Source organism: Rhineura floridana, chromosome 4 (assembly GCF_030035675.1).
Source record: "Rhineura floridana isolate rRhiFlo1 chromosome 4, rRhiFlo1.hap2, whole genome shotgun sequence".
In the NCBI taxonomy this organism is placed as follows: domain Eukaryota; kingdom Metazoa; phylum Chordata; class Lepidosauria; order Squamata; family Rhineuridae; genus Rhineura; species Rhineura floridana.
In genome coordinates, this window is record NC_084483.1 from 17390009 (window position 1) to 17411035 (window position 21027).

Here is a 21027-nt window from a genome sequence, read left to right on the forward strand (position 1 = left end):
TTCAAAATTTATATTGTTGGTCTCAATATGATAAACATATTATCAACATAAAGCAAAATACCCGCAGGATGATATCTCAACAAACCCTGCAACAGGTCATACAAGTAAAACTGAAGTAAATTTGGATGTGGCTGGCACAAGCTTTTTGGAATTTTATTCATTGACTGAAGATGTTTCACTACAAATAGGCATTTGCGATGTTAAAATGCTCACGTCACTTCTTTCAAATGATCTGGACTTGCTTCCTGTAGAGCTTTCTACTGAAAATTTATTTGTTAGAACTTTGAAATGAGCACAGAAAATAGAACCTTCTGGCCAAACAGTATCTTGAATGGAAATAAACAACTGCTCTGTGGAACAAGGACAAATACATAACTTGAAACAAACATTAGATTTGGAGCTAGTTCTTCTGGAGTCATCACTCTGAATTTTTACAGTATTTTAGAGCTGAATTGCTTGTGTTAACATTTCACATTACTATATGTGTCACTGATTTAATGTGTTGCTTTTCATAAGACAGAATCTGCTATAGATTATATCCAATATTAGTTCAACCCATTGAACTTAAGACATGACTAATTTAGGACTATTAATTTCAATAGGTCTACTCTGAGTAGAACTAACATTGGCTACAACCACATACATATATAATTATACAGTTTTCATGGAGACGTGTAAATTGTTCTATCTTTCCCCCACATACATTTTAAAAAATAAATAAATTGTTGGACCTTCTTATAATAAAGATAGGTAAGTCAGTGACAATAGCCTTACACAGAATTTCTAGGCTTGTAGTAACATCGTGTCAACTTAAATGAATACAGTGCCTGCCTGTTTACTGATTATTTGGCTGGGTCTTTTTCAGTAATAAAATATTTAACTCAGCCCCTATTCCATTTGTGCAATTGTTTCAGTATTAGCAAGACAAGAAAACATTTGAAAAGGGTAACTCAAGCAGCTGTTACTTTTGTGCTGTGCACCACTGCACTCAAGTAAACGAATTCACAGGAAGTCCTTGAAAATGAGGTGCTTTTTAAAGCCAGTAACATATTTCCTTTGGGATCAGAGATTCTCTCCGTTCTTGGTGAAAAGCTCTTTTGTTGATCACCCATTGATTTGACACATGCCAGCTCATGCAGTCATGCCAGCAGAGCAGGGCTATTCAGGTTGCAACAGCTTCACTTTCTTTTTCTTCAAAACAAAGTGAAGTCATGTGTCAAGCCGATAATTTGGCTGCCAAATTATTTTCTGTGTGATGTTCTTTTTTTGCTTTCCCACCCATTTAAACGTGGCCCAACTGTGAAGGCGGTCCTGAGCTTCTATTCCAATACTTTACTTCTTCTGTTTTTTGAACTGTCCTCTTCCCGCAGTTTTTCAGTCACTGTTTGTCACATTTACAGAGGGATAGCCATGTTAATTTGTTGCAGCAAAAGCAAGAACGAAGCATCTTGTGCCACCTTTTATAGTCCCTTCACCACCTTGTTCTGGAGGATCGCCCAAACTCTGAGGGCTGGAAGGGAACATGGAATCAACATCTGTGACAGGCTATTTCCTTTCTTATTTGACTAACAAAACCCAACTTCCACTCCAGTGGTTTTCCTAAATCCAGCCTACCATTTAATATCACAATATACCCTTTGCACCCTTAACTTACCTGGGCTCTTTTAGAGGAAAGTGCGGGATATAAATAAATAATAATCCTGGTATCAGTGGGACATAGGCATGGTACAAAGCCAGTCAGTTATAGTTTCTATATTTAACAAAAATATTAATGTTTTATTAAAGATATTATTACAAGAATATGTAGTGCACAAGCTTATACTATCACTAAGGACTTTGGTTGAAGCCCTGTTTTAACCCCTACCAACTTACCGAATCACAGGTCTGCTTTTGTTTCACTGTCCTTGAAACTTACTCTGGCTCTCCAACCAGACACCAGAGCCTAGCATTCCAAACGGCCTCTCCTTTCTTCTCCCTTGGTGCTGTAGACAGGTTCTCCCCTCATCTCTTCAGCCACCAAGCCATTCTGCATTCCTGTCAGGTCTTCATTTTCTTTGATCCTCTTCCTCTGATGTCTTCTTCCTCTGGTTGCCTACCGCAAACACCAGCCAATACGGAATGACTCTGACAAACTAGCAGCCAGCCAGATATTCACTTCTTCTGCCCCCCCCCAGTCTATCCCCACCCAGTCATATGGATGCCTGTCTAAGAATTATGGGCCTTCAACCATCAATCAGAATAGGAATACATTCTATTCTTCTGGTGCATATTGAGGTTCTATCTCCAGTCCTTCCTCAGCTGTCAGTTAAGGAACCCCCAGTGACAGTTAAACTCACTGTCATCTGACCAGACAGAAGACGTCTGCCATAAAGCATGTTACAATATACATTACAACACAAAGGACAGAACACATTACACAATACCCATTAAACCTTAATTTAGATCAGCCTTTCCCAACCAGTGTGCCTCCAGATGTTGTTGGACCACAATTCCCATCTTTCCTGACCATTGGCAATGCTGGCTGAGGCTGATGGGAGTTGTGGTCCAACAACATCTGGAGGCACACTGGTTGGGAAGGGCTGATTTAGATAAACAGGATTTAATCACAGCATCTGATAAAGAAGGTTGTAGTCCAGGATAATGTATGCCATAAGGTCCCACAAGACTCCTTGTTATACCTACACTTCTGAGCTATAAAACATGACACATGCACTCCCATCATGTCCTCCTTTGTTGCTCCTCTATGGACACTGCAACATATGTGCAATACAAATTACCAGTCCAGCAAGAGACTTTGTGAATCAGTCACTATGTATTCATTTTGTCCTCTCCTGTTCTTATTTTTTCCCCTTCTTTTTTTAATAGGCATTTGATATATTGTTGAATAGAAATTTTTATAAGGTACACTGGAGGTCAGTGAGGAAGAGTGCATAAAACTTCTGCCATAGAGCATACAAGGGAGGGGCCAAAGCTTAGTATTTAGAGCCCATGTTTTGCATGCTGATGGTCCAGGGTTCAATTCCGTGGCATTTTCAGTATATCATGCAACAGGCTGCCGACTAAGAGTTGCTGTTGCTGGTACTTCTAATAGATAATGCTGAGGGAGATGGCCCAATGGTTTGACTCTGTAGGGAAACTTCATATCAGTTAATACAAGGAAATTGTTACTGCTGATTGCATCAGTGGAGTAGATACAATAACAGGTGATATTAGAAACTGCCTTAAGGAAAACTGTAATACAGAGAGAGAGAGACAGAGTGTTGGTTTTTGATGTTTGGCTCAGTCTTTTTAAACCTTAGAGAGAGCCTGCTGATGACCATTGAAATCTAAAACAATAGTTCAGTTTCTATTAAGCTAGTATGTGGAGGGAAAGATATGTGAGAGCAAAGTAACCAGTAGCCTTTCTCATTAGAAATGCTGGATATGGGAAGCTGCCTTTATACCAGGTCAGATTATTTGTTGATCTGGTCCAGTACTGTCTACTCTGACTAGCAGCAACTCTCCAGGACCTCCAGGTTGGAGGTCATGCCCATCACCTGCTACATGGTTGTTTTAATTGGAGATGCCAGGGATTGAACCTGGAACTTTTGCATGCAAGTCATGTGCTTCAACCCTGAGCAATGAGCTTTCCCCATTGCTATGACACTCTCTGTCTCTAGTGAAAGTCTTAACAGTATTGGTCAGTTCTTTTTTTTTTGCCCACCCCTTAATGGGCTCATCCCAGAGCCCCAGATGGGCAAGATACTCCACACATCCAGCACTCCACTCCTGTATATATGGGGGTACATATTGTATTGACAGATTGTTCTCTTGATCATGGAGAATAAGGGAGCTGTTAGGGGTAGGTAGTGGGGTTTGGGTAATTTATAAAGTACCACACATCCTGGGGAAAGGAATGGTTGGCAAAATTGTTACAAAGAGAAAAAGGGAACATTAATTAAATGTGATTAACAGTTTCCTACCTTGCCACCATCATTGAGTTCAAGATGGCATATGTAAAGTACTCAAGTGGTCTTCCTAGACCTCCTTTGCTTCAACAAGACTGAGGCATCATTTGCCTTCAGACCAGGCCCTAGTTGCAATGTGATGTCATGCCACATCATAATATATGCTTTGTTTCTCCAGATCAATGATTTTGTACATTTCTCCCTGTGCCAATGAGCAAGTCTTCCCTATTTCTCTTGATTTTTCCCTGGTGTTCACATTCCTCTCCATTGGACTTAAACTTCATCTATTCTTGTCTATCAGTTATTCTATTCTTGTCTATCTCATGGTGTTGAGTGTCTTCGTACTTCCTTAACCTGCCAGCCTTGTCACTCTACTTTCTCTATATACACACACACCAGCCACGTCCATAGAAAATGCAACTTATTATCCCAATGCGGGGTAATATTGGAAAATTTTAAATGTATTTCATATAACTAAAATCAGTGAACTTTAAACTTCTGTAAATAAAATGTTTTCCATACATGCAATAAATGGAATATACATACAGACATTAAAAAATGTGCCAGGAGGTATATGTGACTTTTCTCTATGATGTTTTCACAAATTACGTTGTTGGATCTCTTCATGTAATGCTGAACCCTCTTGGATTCAATTTAAGCTTTAGAAGCTATAATCTCGGGGTCTTAAACTGGCAGGGTGCAAAAAATTGGTTGCAGGGGCCTGTAATTTTCAGTGAGCCTTGACCAAAAAACCCAAACAAACTTGCAAGAAATCTTTTCGAGAATGCTTAGCCCTAGACCTGTGAAGGAACCAACCTCTGGGTTTCCTAGTACTGGATCAGGTCCCAGCAGATTTTAAAAGGCTAAAGAGGAGGATGCTCTTAATCTTTTATGCTTAAAACAGTAACAGCTTATTTTCTTAATTCTTTGTAATACAAAATTTTCAGGTTCAGATTTCATGAGGTTTCTCCTCACCCACCCCCATCAGCCTTTTCAAAAACTCTGTCTACTCATAGGGCAGTAGTCTTTCAACTTTTTTGGATCTAGTATCCTTTCCCAAACTACAGCAAGACCCACTTTAAAAAATCTCATACTGGTACATCAACAGTTTTTTCTTAGATTGGTTTTTGGGAGACAGTTGTTGCGACCTGAAAGCTTATTGGCCTGCTATCTTGAATTCTTCAGGTAACTATAGAAGTTGTTGATGGGCCAGACTCTGAAGCAGAGAAAGATCTTCAAAGGGAAAGTAGCAAGCCCAGTTGGCCTGTTCCATCACCAGAATGGAGGAACTGGTGGCAGAGATCAGCACCTACAGTTACCCGCATGAGTAGCGGTGACCAAGATTACAAGTATGATAGTACCACTGAAGACAGCAACTTTCTAAACCCCGTTGGTGGTGGGTGGGATAGGCATGCATCTAGTCACCGGATATCTGAATCAAAGGAACAGCCAGAATATGGTGAGTGAGCTTTCTAAATCTCTTGCAGGCATCTCAGATTTGTAGCAATGCTGTGCAGATGAGGAATGATAAGTAGTGGCATGTGTGGTGGAGCAGAGCCGCAGAGGGGCCCTCCCAACACAAGCGTTGCTGCTGCTTACCTGAACTGGGTGTGAAGTCTGAGCCATGCAGGTGCAGCAGTGGGACTGATCTGACACTCCTGCTGGTGCACCCACACAACTCTAACCTCCCTGCCACTCTGCCTCAGCCCTATCCAGGTTAATAGCAATAATGCAGGTGTTGGAAGGGCCACTCTGCCTGACCACACACACTACTGCTGAGAGTGAGTGGGCACCACAGCACCAATAGTGGGGGAAAGGAGGGTCAGGTGGAAATCTTAGATAAGAAAGGAAGTATGTTCCAAATATTTCAGATTGATTAATTTCCTGACGTAAGGCTTTGTGTTGCACCCTGGGCTCCTTTGGGAGGAAGGGCAGGATATAAATTGAATTAATAAATTTAATAAATTCTCTAAGTCTGGAACATGACATAGCCAAAACAACCCTATTTGCATAGGAGAGGGAGGTATCAGGGTTGGGGAAACCCCAAGGTTTGCAGAAACACACACACACACACACACACAAAGCTTTAGGGGAAGGCAAGCCAAACCAGCTCACTAAAGACTGAGTATACCAAGTGGATATGGAATGCTGACTGTTGGGGGACAGGGTGGACAATTGTGGAGGGAGGAATAGGATAGAGAATCCTGGAAAAACACTTGGCTGGCTGGAATCCTGAACAGCAGCAAACATTTTCTTGCAGACACCTCTTGTATGAAGACTAATTTCCAAGCCAATCCTCAGATAAATGTTTTCTTGCTATTTCTACTGTTTATAAGCAAGCCTTTATTTTGCCAGCTTGTTTTTTTCCTAATTTTCCTTGTTCTTTCCTTGCAGATTACATAGATGGAGAAGGAGATTGGAGCCCTTGGTCTATTTGTAGTATAACTTGTGGCAGCGGCAATCAGAAGCGCACCAGAACCTGTGGATATGCCTGCACAGCCACTGAATCAAGGACATGTGACAGGCCAAACTGTCCAGGTTAGGCTTTGCTTAATTGCTTTGACCTGAATGATAGAATTGGTTGCAAACGTTTGCCATTGGAAAGCACTATTAAATAACAGGAGATGCCATTGCATATCTGGAATTATCAACTTTGTTGTGCCTTTGCAAAACGGAGTGGAGTCAAATGCTTTTCCTTTCTAAAGGGCCTTCAACAGCACTGTTCATGCCATATGCCTCCCGATTTCAACAGTCTACAGATAATAAGTAGGCAACAGAGACCTGCATTTCTTTCAAGATGCACTAGATGGAGTACTGTAGGAATTAAGAGTATCTGCCTTCTGAAGTTCTAATTGCTTTTGCCATTATTGTATGGCTTTTTCAAAAATGCTAAGAGAAGATGTCTTGTTGTTTGTGCAGTGGCACCAGGTTTCAAAACACAGGGAAAGATAACAATATGCAGTGTATATGGTGGTGATCAAGATAGCTATGAAAGTTATAAGCCTAATGCATTGGATGTGGTATCTTGGCTAAGGTATGATCCCTGTGTATGCGTAACTGGTGTGATCAGGGAGGCCCTTCACTCAGATGTGAACATGCTGGTAACTACAGCTTAGCTTAGTCACTGGAGCCTTCCCCTAATATTTCTCACTCATCCCTTTATCATAGCCTGTGTTTAAATACAGAAATGCAACTAGAAAATACATTGAGATATTCAGGACTTTCTTACTTGTGAACTGTACAGTAGTTCACTTAAAATGAGCATTATTATTATTGATGATGATGATAAACATTTATTCATCACTTTGTACAAAGAATATCTCAAAGTGACATAAAAATCCATAAAATACGAACAACACAATTAGTTTAAAAGCAAATACAATCCCGTTCCGTGCCCGGTACTTCCGGGCAAAGGGGCGAGTTTGTGGCCACAGCCGAAGCTCAGGCCGTCATCAGGCGTGCACGCGGCGCGCCATCGTGACACACAGGAAGGAGGCGGGGCGGCTGAAGGCCATTTAAGGCCGCTCTGCCAGCCTCCCGCCCTCCTTTGAATTTTGGCGGCTGAGGCTTTGTGGCGGCGGCTGCTGCGTGGCGCGGGGGGCCTCCCGGCCGCGGCGGGGCCTTTGGTGAGCTGGCCTTTGGCGGCTGAGGCTTTGTGGCAGCGGCTGCTGCGCGGCGCGGGGAGCCTCCCGGCGCAGGCGAGGCCTTCCAGCCACGGCGGGGCCTTTGGTGAGCCGGCCTTGCGGGGGCAGCGGCGGGACGTGGGGGGCCTTCTGGCCGCGATGGGCCGGCCTTGCGGCTGCAACGAGACACATGAGGACTTCCAGCGGCGGCGAGGCGCGGGAAGACTTTCAGCCGCGACGAGGTGGTGTAAGGAAGATTTATGGTTGCATTCCTAAGCACACTTAGAGAATAAATAAGGCCCACTGAATACGGGGAGAATTACTTCTAAGTAGCATAGAAAGGATCAGCCTGCTTATGCTATTCTTCTCAGTTGCACTCGGTAGAATAAGATCTAAACTAGTGCTTTGTTGTTTGATTTTTAATCATGCAATGAGTGCCTGCCAGGGACCTTTACCAGCTTCTTTTTAATTACTTGGTTGGCTTCTTGGTTTATCTTCCCAGTTACCATCAAGAGGTCTTTTTCAGCCCTTGCACTCGGTAAAATAAGATCTAAACTAGTGCTTTGTTGTTTGATTGTTAATCAGGCAATGAGTGCCAGCCAGGGACATTTACCAGCTTCTTTTTAATTACTTGGTTGGCTTCTTGGTTTATCTTGAAAGCACCATCCTGTGCATCAGTGAGAATTTCAAGCATGGCAACGAGGTTAATAAAGATTTTGGCCCCCAAACTACTTGATTAGTCCTGTTGATTCTCTGTGGCTGTTCATAAAAAGGCAGCTGCTTCATTATCCTGATCTACCCATGGAATTATAAAGAGCAAGCTAGCATTTAATCCACATTTTTCAAAGTATTCTAGCAGGAGGATATGTTAATATGCAGTGGAGATGGAAAATGCATCTGAAGTTTAAATAAGTCAGAACTGCAGATCCCTGGATAGTGGGAATTCAGGTGGTTGATTTTTTGTTTGAACATCAAAACCATTCAGTACAATTTAGTTGAGTGTTTTTGTTTAAAAAACAGCTGCTTATTTTTGTTGTCAATCATTTAATTCCTATTTAATTCACTGCACAGAATGGTGAATCAATGTGATACAATGGGTGACAATACTGTTTAAAAAGGGATTCAGCTGAAGAACCAAACTGAGGTATCACAACAGTTTACGAAAATGAAAAGCTAGGTGATCTTATGATTATAAGTCAGCCTTCCCTAACCTGGTTTCCTCCAGAGCTTAGCAGCCATGGGTTAAGAACATAAGAAGAACCTGCTGGATCAGGCCAGTGGCCCATCTAGTCCAGCATCCTGTTTTCACAGTGGCCAACCAGGTGCCTGGGGGAAGCCCGCAAGCAGGACCCGAGTGCAGGAACACTCTCCTCTCCTGAGGCTTCCGGCAGCTGGTTTTCAGAAGCATACTGCCTCTGACTAGGGTGGCAGAGCACAGACATCATGGCTAGTAGCCATTGATAGCCCTGTCCTCCATGAATTTGTCTAATCCTCTTTTAAATTTAATCCTCCTTCAAATTTCAGCCTCCTGCTGCCTGTGGCCGCCACTTCTTTTGCAGAATAACCTAGAAAGATGCTCTGTCATAACGTAGCGGCTATTTGGATTGGAGCAATGCAATGTAATTACAAGAGCAGGGGCTTTTTGAGGAGGGTGGGGGGCAGCTGGAGACAGAAGGGAGGAGGCAGGAGCCTGTAGGGACCCCAGTTAGTGCTGCAACCTCACCTCCAAAACTACCTCAACTCCAAAATGCAAAGGGAACTCATCCCCCCTTTTTTCACTGTTAAGCTTCTCCCCCCCCCAAATACGTTCTTCAAACCCAGGTAAAAATATATGAACCTTTCCATCAGTTAAGTCCCATAAACCTCTGTCCTAAAACCCATTTAATCTGTGATATTCTGAGTAAACACACATAGGATTCTGCTGTATGTGTGCAATCACATGCACCCTTCCAGGGGAAGAAGTAACGAGACACTCGGGGATTTTCTCACAAGTACCGTATATTCCGGAGTATAAGACGACTGGGCGTATAAGACGACCCCCAACTTTTGACCCTGATCCCCGTTTAAAAAGCCAGCGTCCCTCTCCCCTTTCTTCCCTGCGTGGCCAGCGCCCCCTCGCCCCATAGCCCGCACCGACCTGTGGGCGGGGATGTGCTGTGCCCCGGCGCGGCCTTTGCCCACCAAGAAGTGGACGTCGCTGAGCACCTCGTTGTTGAAGAGGAAGGCGAAGCGCTCCTGCACGGTCGGCTTCGTCGCCTGCCAGTTGTAGGCCGGCTCCCGTGGCGCCAGCGGGCCGGAGGCGGCGGCGGAGGGCGCCGAGGAGGAGGCCGCAGGGGCAGCTGTCGGCAGCGGGTTCCCACCTCTGCCGCCTCCCGCTGCTGCTGCTGCTGCTGCCGCCGCCCGGTGGTTGTGCATCAGCGGAGGCGCCTGCGCGGCCTGCGGCAGCGAGAGCACCAAAAGCGGCCCGCCGTTGGCCGCCCGAGGAGGAGCAGCCGCCGCGGCCCCGTCGCTCGCCTGAGCAGCCGCGGGCGGAGGAGCAGCAGCAGCAGCAGCGGCGGGAGGCGGCGCAGGCAAGGCCGCCACGGAGAAGGACGCGGGGAGGCTGCTGCTGCTGCTGCTCCCCACCCCGGCCACCATTTTGCAATGGAGGAGGAGGCAGAGGAGGCCGTGCAGGGCGCCGCCTTCACCGCGGTGGAGGAGGCGGAGATGGCGGGGACGGAGGAGCAATGGGGATTCCCCTCAGGGGAGGGGACGCCGGGCCAGGCTGCAAGCAGGAGAAATATTCCGGCGTATAAGACGACTGGGCGTATAAGACGACCCCCAACTTTTGAGAGGATTTTTTTGGGTTAAAAAGTCGTCTTATACGCCGGAATATACGGTAAGTATTTATAGAATTGGTCCAATTCATATTTCTCTGAGTAAATTATTTAAACATAATGGAATTAATCACACGCAGGCTGCACATTTGCTTGCATCTTCGCTTTAGCTAGTTTACAAACTGGTCTGTAGATAAGGTGCCCACCTTTTTACAGGCCTCTAGTCCTGTGCCTTTAAGGGTCATTTGATCTGCAGACATTAGAAGATGACATTGCTTAACTCCATGCCATCTAATAACTGCTGAATACGAACCTGCTATTAAAGGCACAACAACAACCCAGAAGGATATGTGGGGCCAGGGCAGCCCCCAGCAGAGGCTGCTCGGAAAAAGTGTCCCTTCCCAGCTACGCTCGAGGGCTATGGACCTTGCTTGCACACTGCCCAGTTATGGGGGATCTCATCTTATGATGTGGTTTTTCTTTATTATGCGGTTTTCCGGATCCTATGGACGCACTGGTCCAGGGGACAATTGATTAAGACATACAGTTGGGCAGGGTTATTGGCCCCTTCCCATCATCCCCTACCTCTGCTCTCTCAGCGCCCCCCCCCGTATAGTGCCCACAGTGGCAGTGGGCAAAGTCTACCTGATTCACCATCTGTCATACAAGTGGGGTCACTCAGTGATGCCTTATGGGCAAGTGTGGCAGCTAATCTGCCTGCATTGCCGGCCGTTACACACGGTGGATTTTGAGCTGCTGAGTTTTGCCTGTTAAGTCAACTATGCAGCAGAGCATTACCTAGGGGCTGCTGTATTCTTGCATGGAGCACTTCAGCCCCTTCTTGGAGACGAGAGGGCTCAGAAGCAGTGGGGCACTACTTTCATGATTTACAGTTTACGGGTAGGGCAGACTTTGGGTGCATATTAGCACCTGATGGCACAGTTTATAGCGTAGCTATGAGCTGGGGGGTTCCTTTGGCAGCTGGGGAAAGGGAAGATCCTGCCCCAGTGATCACCTTCCAGGGTATGAAGACTGACTTTTGGACCCAGGGCTGCAGGCTCCCCTGGAAAAGCTTGAACTGTTGCAGATCAAGATCCTGGAGTTTTCAGGGGCTGGGGAAGGTGTTTGCTTCCTGCCCTTCAGGTGTTGGGGGCCTTCTACGGTGGGGGTGATGGTGCCATAACAGGGATTTCACAGCCTTACCACAAGTTCAAAGTTTTTGGCTGCCTTGTGCGCCAACCTCTGGTGGCCCCCTCCTTTCCTGCGGCGCGTCAATGGTGTTTCAGTTAGAGGAAGGACCGACTCAGCTAGTCCCATACCGCATACTGGGAGATGGGGGAAGGGAGTCAGAGATGGCCATATGCCTATCTGCTGCCCCAGCATGCTCACCAGCTATCAGAGGGCAGGAGGGGATTCCTGGGAGTTAGGGGCTGGCAGGGGCTATGCAAAGTGTGGCCTATTCCTATGAATCACGTGCTGGAATTCATCACATGGTAGGAGTGTAGCTTGTCTGTCAGTGTGTCGCAAGGTAGGCTAGGGGGCCTTTAGGACCATTCAGATGTCTTGGGATATGTCAGGTGCTGGCCAGCTGGCCCATGCACACCCCCATACCCCTTATCCTCATCCTCCATGTTCACCTGACCTGCCAGGGATGGTTGATCAGGGAGGTGCCCTGAGACCATCATGCTTCAAAGCTCAGCAGTTGCAGGTAGCGGCCCTCACACTTAATTCGGAGCCTTCCGGATGGGGGGTGAGGGTGTTTGGGGGCCAGGTCAGACTTCCAGGCAGACCAGGGGTGCAAGAGTTAGTCCACATTATTTTACCCTCCCCCTGGACTGGACATTTCCCCATGACGGCGTCATAGTGTTTTTGGCCTGAAGCTACAGGCCTGGTTGCCTGATATTCAGGGGGAGGGATCTTCCCTTATAAAGTTTCAGTCTAGTGTTGCAGTGCCTGGGAGCAGACCCATGGGGGTTTGAGGAACATGCTCCTCCGGAATGGGGTTTGCCTACCCGGCAGTTAAATTGCCTACCTAGGACGGTCCATTTGGTTTTGGTATATGCAGGTGCACGCCATTAGGAGGTGGAAGTAGGGGGCGCATGGAATACATTCACCCTGGGGGCGAGTCTGAAGGTCCGCGACCCAACTGTTCACGATTGTTTCTGTTTTGGCAGGTTGCTGGATGGGGATGGAGCAGACGCGCAGCCTACTCTGCAGCCATGGCATGATCTCATAGGCTGGCCTTGGGGCCGCAAACGCACATTGGTTCACAGCTGGGCCTCGGATGGTGGGCCACAGTTTGGTGGCTGGGTCGACAGAGTATGCACTGGAATGGTCTCCTACCCATGTTGTTCCAGCAGGGTTCAGGGCGGAAGGTTCTGTAGGTGGTGGTCATTCCCCTGGGTGGGAATTACCTTGGTTACTGAAGGGCAAGACATGTGAGGACATGCAGTTGAGGCCACAATAGCATCTGTTCGTCTGCTATGGTCAGACATGGAGGGCAAGGCCCTCAGTGGCAGGCATGTGAGGACATGCAGTTGAGGCCTCGGTAGACTTGGGTCGTCTGCTGTGGTCAGACATGGAGGGCAAGGCCCTCAGTGGCAGGCATGTGAGGACATGCAGTTGAGGCCTCGGTAGCCTCGGGTCGTCTGCTGTGGTCAGACATGGAGGGCAAGGCCCTCAGTGGCAGGCATGTGAGGACATGCAGTTGAGGCCTCGGTAGCCTTGGGTCGTCTGCTGTGGTCAGACATGGAGGGCAAGGCCCTCAGTAGTAGGCATGCGTGGACATGCAGTTCGTGGGGCAACGATGGCATCTTCCAGATGGACCTGCAGAGGGGTCTGCACGAGATTCTTATCGGGTGTGGGGTAAAGGGAGACTAAGCAGAGGCTTGTCCCCCTTTTTTGGCAAAGAAGTGCGGGAAAAGGTTTAAAGGGAAAGGGCAGCTAGGTGACACCTTTAGGCACCTTTGGGGGTGATTGGCGGTTCGGGGGCCTGCAGCTCAGGGCTATACGGCCCAGGGGGCAGAACACGGGCCGCCTTTGGGGCCAACGGGCCTCATCCGCTCGGAGTTTCACGGCTCCGGGTGGCGGTGATGCGGGTTGGACCCCCTACACATCTTCAGGGTGTGGCTTGAGCTGGGGTCTGTCATAGGGCAGCCCCAGGCTCAGGCAAGGTTTAGTCGCCCTATGGCTGCAAGCAGGCTTTGCCTGGATCATCAGAATGCTCCCGCACTTGATTTCCCCTCTGCAGGTTCATTATTCTAATTGATTCCGTTTAATAAAGTGGCCCATGATTCAACCCAATGAATGGTGTTTGTGTTTTATTTCGGCAATAGGCCACAAAAAGAAAACAAGATGTAATAAACAGAATTCCTAAACTGCTCATTCAATAATACTGTAAAAAGGAGAAATCCTTCCCACCCCATTAAAAGAAGAGCGCCACAAAGAAGGCCACAGTCATCCCAACGTATGATCCAAGTTAACATCCAAATGTGTGGGCAAATAGAAATGTTAAACCTGGCACTTAAAAAGTGACAGTGTGTTTCCCTGGGAAGAGCATTATGTCACAATAGTAATCACCCAAGGATTCACCAAACAAAATATAACTCACCGTCATAAAAGTTCTGTTGAGAGTGTTGAAATGTCAAGAACAAAAACTTCACTACAGAGATTTTGGCCTTAAGGGTATCTAGCTCAGCAAACTTCACATATCCTATGGGAGGGGTGGCAAATCACTGTAGTTTGAAGACAGTTGTACTGAAAAACAACAAGCCACAAGCTTGTGGTGTTGTGTGCCTGGAACAAAAACAAGGGGGAAGTTTACAGAGAAAAAAATGTTTGCACAGATAATTATGTCTTGATCTTACAAAGATAATTTGCTGGTGTTTCTCCAGAATTGTCAAATGTAGTGACATGGTATGCTGACATGCCAGTCTAAAGGATGTGCGTTGCAAAATGTAGGCAGTATTAGTTCAGTGCTTGCTTGCTTCCTTGCTTGCTTGCTTTATTTATTTATTGCATTTGTATACCACCACATACCTGAAGCTCCTTGGGTGGTTTACAACAATTAAAAACAAATATACAAATTTAAAAACACATTTTTTTAAAACCACTTTAAAAACACATGCTAAAACGCCTGGGAAAAGAGGAAAGTGTTGACCTGGTGCCAAAAAGATAACAGTGTTGGTGCCAGGTGCACCTCGTCACAAGAATCATTCCATAATTTGGGGGCCATCACTGAGAAGGCCTTCTTCCTTGTTGCCAGACTCCCAGCGTCCCTCGGAGGAGGCACCCGGAGGAGGGCCTTAGATGTTGAGCATAGTGTAAGGGTGGGTTCGTGTCAGGAGAGGTGTTCCATCAGGTATTGTGGTCCCAAACCATGTAAGACTTTATAAGTTAAAACCAGCACCTTGAATCGACTTCTGAAACATATAGGCAGCCAATGCAAGCGGGCCAGAATTGGTTTTATATTTTCGAACCGTCTGGTCCCTCTTACCCATCTGGCTGCTGCATTTTGCACAAGCTGCAGCTTCCAAATCATCTTCAAAGGCAGCCCCACGAAGAGCGCATTGCAGTAATCTAACATGGAGGTTACCAGAGCATGGACAACTGAAGCCAGATTATCCCTGTCCAGATAGCGGCGTAACTGGGCCACCAACCGAAATTGGTAGAAGGCACTCCGTGCCACTGAGGCTACCTGAGCCTCAAGTGACAGAGATGGTTCTAGGAGAAACCCCAAGCTACGAACCTGCTCCTTCAGGGGGAGTGCAACCCCATCCAGGACAGGTTGGACATCCACCATCCAGTCAGAAGAACCACCCACTAGCAGCATCTCAGTCTTGTCTAGATTGAGCCTCAGTTTATTAGCCCTCACTGGTTCAGCACATTGACAGCCTCACCTGAAGAAGATGAAAAGGAGAAATAGAGCTGCGTGTCATCAGCATACTGATGGCAGCACACTCCAAATGACCACACCCAATGGTTTCATGTAGATGTTGAACAGCATGGGGAACAGAACTGATCCCTGCGGAATCCCATACTGGAGAGTCCAGGGTGCCGAGCAATGCTCCCCAAGCACCACATTCTGGAGCCGACCCGCTAAATAGGAGCAGAACCACCACCATGCAGTCCCACTCCCAACTCAGCCAGTCTTCCCAGAAGGATACCATGGTTGATGGTATTGAAAGCTGCTGAGAGATCAAGAAGAATCAACCGACTCACGCTGATTTAAGAACTTCATGTGGTCATTTTTATGGGATAACAACCTTAAGCTTTTGGTCCTCCCCCCTTTAGTGTCAACAGGGCTGGTGATTTGAGAATAGCAATCCGTAGGCAGTGCAGTTTAAATTAACTGTGTCCAGACACTGCATCTTTGTGGTGAATGTGCCCTTCCAGATGAAAAGACCAGGCTCTGTCCTGAAGGCACTGTGATTTGGGCCAGGCATATAGGCACCTAGCTCAGTGTAGCAGCATCTTCCAGACAGAGCATTGCCTTAGTTATCCAAGCACATTTTCCAAACCATGCTTGGAGGCAATTGTCTACAAGTAGCTTCCATCTGGCTAGGAGAACATGTAAATGACCCAGCTGGAGGTCAGGGTGAGGGGATAATATGTCTTTCTCTGCTCAAATTGTTAGGTCATTTAAACATGGTCCAGGATAACATGCTCCTGCAAAGCTGATAGAACATCTCCCGGCATTTTTTGTTGTTGTTTGTCTTAAGTTGGAGTAATTTCATATTGGGGTGGTTTCTTAAGGTCTGAATGTATTAATAGCCTGAATATTTGCACCATCATATCTGTCAGTCACATTGTCTTAATTCGCCTGTTACACCAGTAGTACATCCTGTTTTATGTAAAAAGAAAATCAAAATCTGCTTGCATAGCAGTTGAAAACCCTCCAGTCAGCACTCATTTGCTGGCACTGCAAGCATAAAATAATGAAAAACTGCCCTACTACTTATTTTCCCGTTGTTACAGTTACAGAGGCTGCTGTGATGTTCAAAGAAACGTGAACATTTAGATTATACTTAACAGCACAAAAGATTAAGACAGTTCTAAATATCTGAGAGAGGACACTGTGTGTGTGAGAGAGAGAGACGGGGGGGATTTGTCATGGCCTTTGTTGTGTATTAGATTTAAAGTCTTTGTTGAGACCCATAAGTAACTTCATTCATTCTCTCTCAGAATAAGTGCAAGAATTTTAAATAATTTTAATATCGTATTTTTATATTATTGATGTAACCTGCCCTGGGAACTTATGGGGAAGTTTTTTTCCATTATTGTTTTCTTTAGGGATTGAAGACACCTTCAGGACAGCAGCCACAGAAGTGAGTTTGCTCGCAGGAAGTGAAGAATTCAATGCTACAAAGCTGTTTGAAGTTGGTAAGTGGCTACTAGCAGGGGGAGTCGTCTTCCTTCAGAGCTAGATGAGATAGACAGGGTTCCATTTGCATGGTAGCTTTTCCTTTTCTGAATCAATAGATAAAATAGGGAAATAAACTTAGCTTAAATGTTTACTGACTTGTGTGAAAACGAAAGGCCCAGTTATATAGCAAAAGGAAAATGGCCCTCCTTGGGAAGACTTGAGCTTTTGAATATCTCTTGGCCTTATGGTCTGTGGGTTTTGATCAAACTAAGAGCATAGTATTCACCAGCTCTTCCCAATGGGCTTATTGTTGCCAATGGGAAACATTTGACTAAAGTCCTTGCCGTCCCTCAGGCTTCTCGAATCATCATATGTCAGTCTTTATTTAAAGACAGAAGGGAGGGGGAAAGAGTACTACAGCTGCAAATAATATGTTCGCAGTGACTTTATAAACAAGTATTTCCAACTCTATCCACACTTGCTAGGACACAGTTAATCCACTGCATTGTTTATGGAATGTGAAAGTATTGCTTGCAGCAAGGCCAAGGATTTTCCTGAAACTTGCACAAAGTTTTGCCTCTGTTCTTTATTCTAGATGTGTATCCTCACTTCATAATTCATAAACGTTCTGCTAGTGTCATTTCCTGATTTGCACAGGTATCTTGCTGTCTCCCCACATGTTACAAGCCTGGAATGTGAGCCGTTTATGGCTTCAGTGATAAAGGAGCTATTTCAATATAATCAGTTAAGATGATCATTTCAGTGTCTCAGTGCAGCTCCATGGAAGAGGCCCTCACAGAGGCAGAGGGAGTTGTTCAGCCAAACACTGATCCAAGTTTTATTTTTTAATAATGAAAAAAACTCATGAAAACTTGGCTTTCCGGTCTCAGCACACTACAATACATCCACTTTAGTGTAGATTAGGAGTGTCTCTTTTTCCTGACAAAATGCACATTCAAGGAAAAAGGTGACAAACACACATACTGACAGTGAAATTGGTACTTGTATTCCAGTGCTTTAAAACAGGCATGTATGTTTGTAAAATAATATTGGAAGCAACTAGATTCATGCATATAACTTAGTTCTGTGACAGAAAGTGAAACAACTTTTGATTACTAGAGTGTGATGTTAGCTAAACACTGTCAACTTCCTGCTTTTTGTCATCTCCGTAACATAGCAAGTCATAAGGTTGTAAATGATACAAGTTTAGTCTTCTCATAAACCTCTTCTTCTGCCCAGATACTGACAGCTGTGAAAGGTGGATGAGCTGCAAAAGTGAATTCTTAAAGAAGTATATGCACAAAGTGGTCAATGACCTTCCTGCTTGTCCTTGCACATACCCCACAGAAGTAGCCTACAGCACTGCAGATATCTATGACCGGCTTAAGCGGAAGAACTTTCGTTGGAAAGACGCAAGTGGGCCGAAGGAAAAACTGGAGATCTATAAGCCTACCGCTCGCTATTGCATCCGATCCATGCTGTCCTTGGAAAGTACTACTCTAGCAGCCCAGCACTGCTGCTATGACGACGGCATGCAGCTCATTACGAGGGGCAAAGGAGCAGGAACCCCCAACCTCATCAGCATAGAATTCTCAGCAGAACTTCATTACAAAGTGGACATTTTGCCCTGGATCATTTGTAAAGGGGACTGGAGTAGGTATAATGACGCTAGGCCACCTAATAATGGCCAGAAATGTACAGATAACCCTTCAGAGGAGGACTATTACAGACAATTTCAGGAAGCCAGAGAATACTGAGAAGGGAAAAAAAGAAGCCAACCTCTTTCAAAGTCTATGAAACATGGACAGTTCGTTGGTCTGCAGGACACAACATCAAATAAACTCTTGGCAAATAGAGTTAACCTCCCATTCCTCCCCTCCCCCCCCAATTGTATATAATTGTATAGAATACACATTTTTTCATATGTGTTATTTATATATGCATATACAAAATTGCATACAGACCCCTGTGCTTGAAGTCTTGATAGACATTTATAATAGTGATATCCATTCTGCATCAATGCTAAGGTTTTTGTGTTTTAAAACCCTGCTCAATTAAGGACTGGGCCATTATCTTTTATCTGTGTCCAGATGTTAAATCTGTGCCCTATTGGATTCCATGGAAAAAGCTCAGCTTTCAGTCTTGAAGAAACTCCAGAGTTCACTTTTCAACTGCAAAACCCATTTATTTTAAACGGGGCTTTTGCTGGTGCATTACCTGAATATTGTAAAGTAGTTGAGGAGTGCATCTGAAGGTACTATTTTTGTTAGCAGCATCAGAGACCAGAGTCAGCATCCAATCATATTGTGCCTATGCAGGAGTCAGGGGCTTTGATCTGTATCAAAGGCTAGAACTATGTGGTTGCTTCTGTGAGTAAAAAACTATAGTGTGTAAAGTGTGCCTTTGACACACTCCAAGGCCCCCTTATCCTACAAAGCGTAAGGGCACCTCTGACATATTTTTACTAAGTAAGTCGAGCAGAAACAAAACATTATGAAACAATTCCTATACATAAGTTATTTAATACAAATTCAGCATAATTTCTTTAGAGATATATTGATGAAAATATTTAGACATATTTAAGAGAAATATTTTTTTTTTGAAGGGGCAGGGCAGTAATTATTTGAAAGAAGGGACAAAGGCTGGTAGGTATAACAACACACAAAGCAAAACTCTCTTCATCTTCTTTCTGGTGTTGCACTTCCCTTGCAGTTCAGCCTGGCACAGGGCCCCCGACAAAGTGCTCGTAATAGCTCTAGGGAGATGTGCAGAAGTCAGGCACATTTATTATTATTATTATTATTATTATTATTATTATTTTATGCCACCACCCAAAGATAAGACCTTGGAAAATGTTTGCATGAATGTTCGAAGTCCACCAAGGTCATCTTCACATATGCTGCCTTTTAAGGTGTACAAAGATGTACAGTGTTAACGTAACAAACTCATATATCATACAGGCACATTTCTCTGGGAGCCAGCATTGGCTACATTTCCCTTTTGAGTGCCCATTTGCTGACTAACCTTGTTTGTGTGAAACAGCCCTAAGTGAAACAAGCATAAGCAACTTGTAACAGGCTTACCCACTGTGTATAAAGCAAAAAATGTGGGTGGTACTCAAGAATTGCAATTAAAGTGTCACAATTAAAACTCACACGCAACAACCAGATCAGTTAATTGGGAAAGTATCAAATGTGTTTCTGAACTGAAGGTGAGTTTGCATGTTCACTTTAGTGACTGATTCATGTTATGGCTGATGGCAATAGTTTCCCATCTTCAGATTACTCATAAAAAACTACAGCTATTGGCTCTCGCTCTCTATTTTTTTAGGGTACATGATATACAGCCTCCATGTGGAGGCCACTTTAAATTCTTCTCTGCAGGAGCATTTCCCCCATTCCACTGCTGATCAAGGTCCCAATCCAACAAAGGTGAGAACCCTTAAGCCTACTGACTTTCACCTATGCCTTTGTATTGTGGACTATATCTACCACAGCATGAAGAAAATGGCCTGATCCACTTCAGTACCCATGCACACACATCATGCTTTTAACTGGAGAAATCTGTTATGGAGAACAATTTAAAGCAGCCTCCATGTGGTGCCATTATTAGTTGTACAAGCTCAACTGCTAAAGGAATGTGCTTTAAGAGATTTGTTTTTAAAACATGCTCCTACTGCTGTTTATCCTTAAGTGTATACCAAGTCATTTGGCCATATACCAAGTAAGCACATAGTATTACACAAAAGAAAAAAAAAATCAATGAAGGGAAGAAGAGTTATAACTTGAACTTAACTGCATTATTTTGTAGTGTATTAAGCTGAAATTAACATGAATCAGCACAGTTAAAAGTGGCAATGAAAGGGACTTTCTGAAAGGCACAAACATGTTCCATAGAGAGCTGATGCATAAATCCTAAAGCAAGTTTATAAATAAAGCCATTGTGAAACATCTGAACTTTCATTCTCATTGCGTGGATGTTAAAATGTGGGGGCATGTGAAGTAGGGAGGGTGCTTACAGAATGAGGAAAATGAGAGCAGGAAAAGGAGGGGTGCCAGAGAGGCTGACCAAGGCTACCGGTATGCCCAACCACCAGCAATCTCATCTGGTAAAAGTGGCTTAAACATTGTACATGCTATTGGGCTTAGTAAGGCAGTGCCTCAGCAGCAGTTTGCAACAGAAACACTGATTTCTGTGACAGGAGAATATAGAAGGAAAATCTAAATGTAGCTTCCATTGCAAGGTCTAAGAAAACACCATTAACTTCAACCATCACA

The 21027-nt window shown here is 44.9% G+C and overlaps 1 protein-coding gene across 3 annotated transcripts in view; it reads left to right on the forward strand.

The window, feature by feature from the left end:
• ISM1 (isthmin 1) overlaps nt 1-20704 on the forward strand; it is a 54389-nt gene extending 33685 nt beyond the window's left edge. For all 3 annotated transcript variants that reach the window (XM_061622567.1, XM_061622569.1, XM_061622568.1), the window contains exons 3-6: nt 5133-5406; nt 6342-6485; nt 16678-16767; nt 17990-20704. In XM_061622567.1, coding sequence (XP_061478551.1) covers nt 5133-5406; nt 6342-6485; nt 16678-16767; nt 17990-18507 — 1026 coding nt within the window. In that variant the 3' untranslated portion in view covers nt 18508-20704. The remainder of the gene's footprint in view (nt 1-5132; nt 5407-6341; nt 6486-16677; nt 16768-17989) is intronic.
• The last annotated feature ends 323 nt before the right edge of the window (nt 20705-21027 follow it).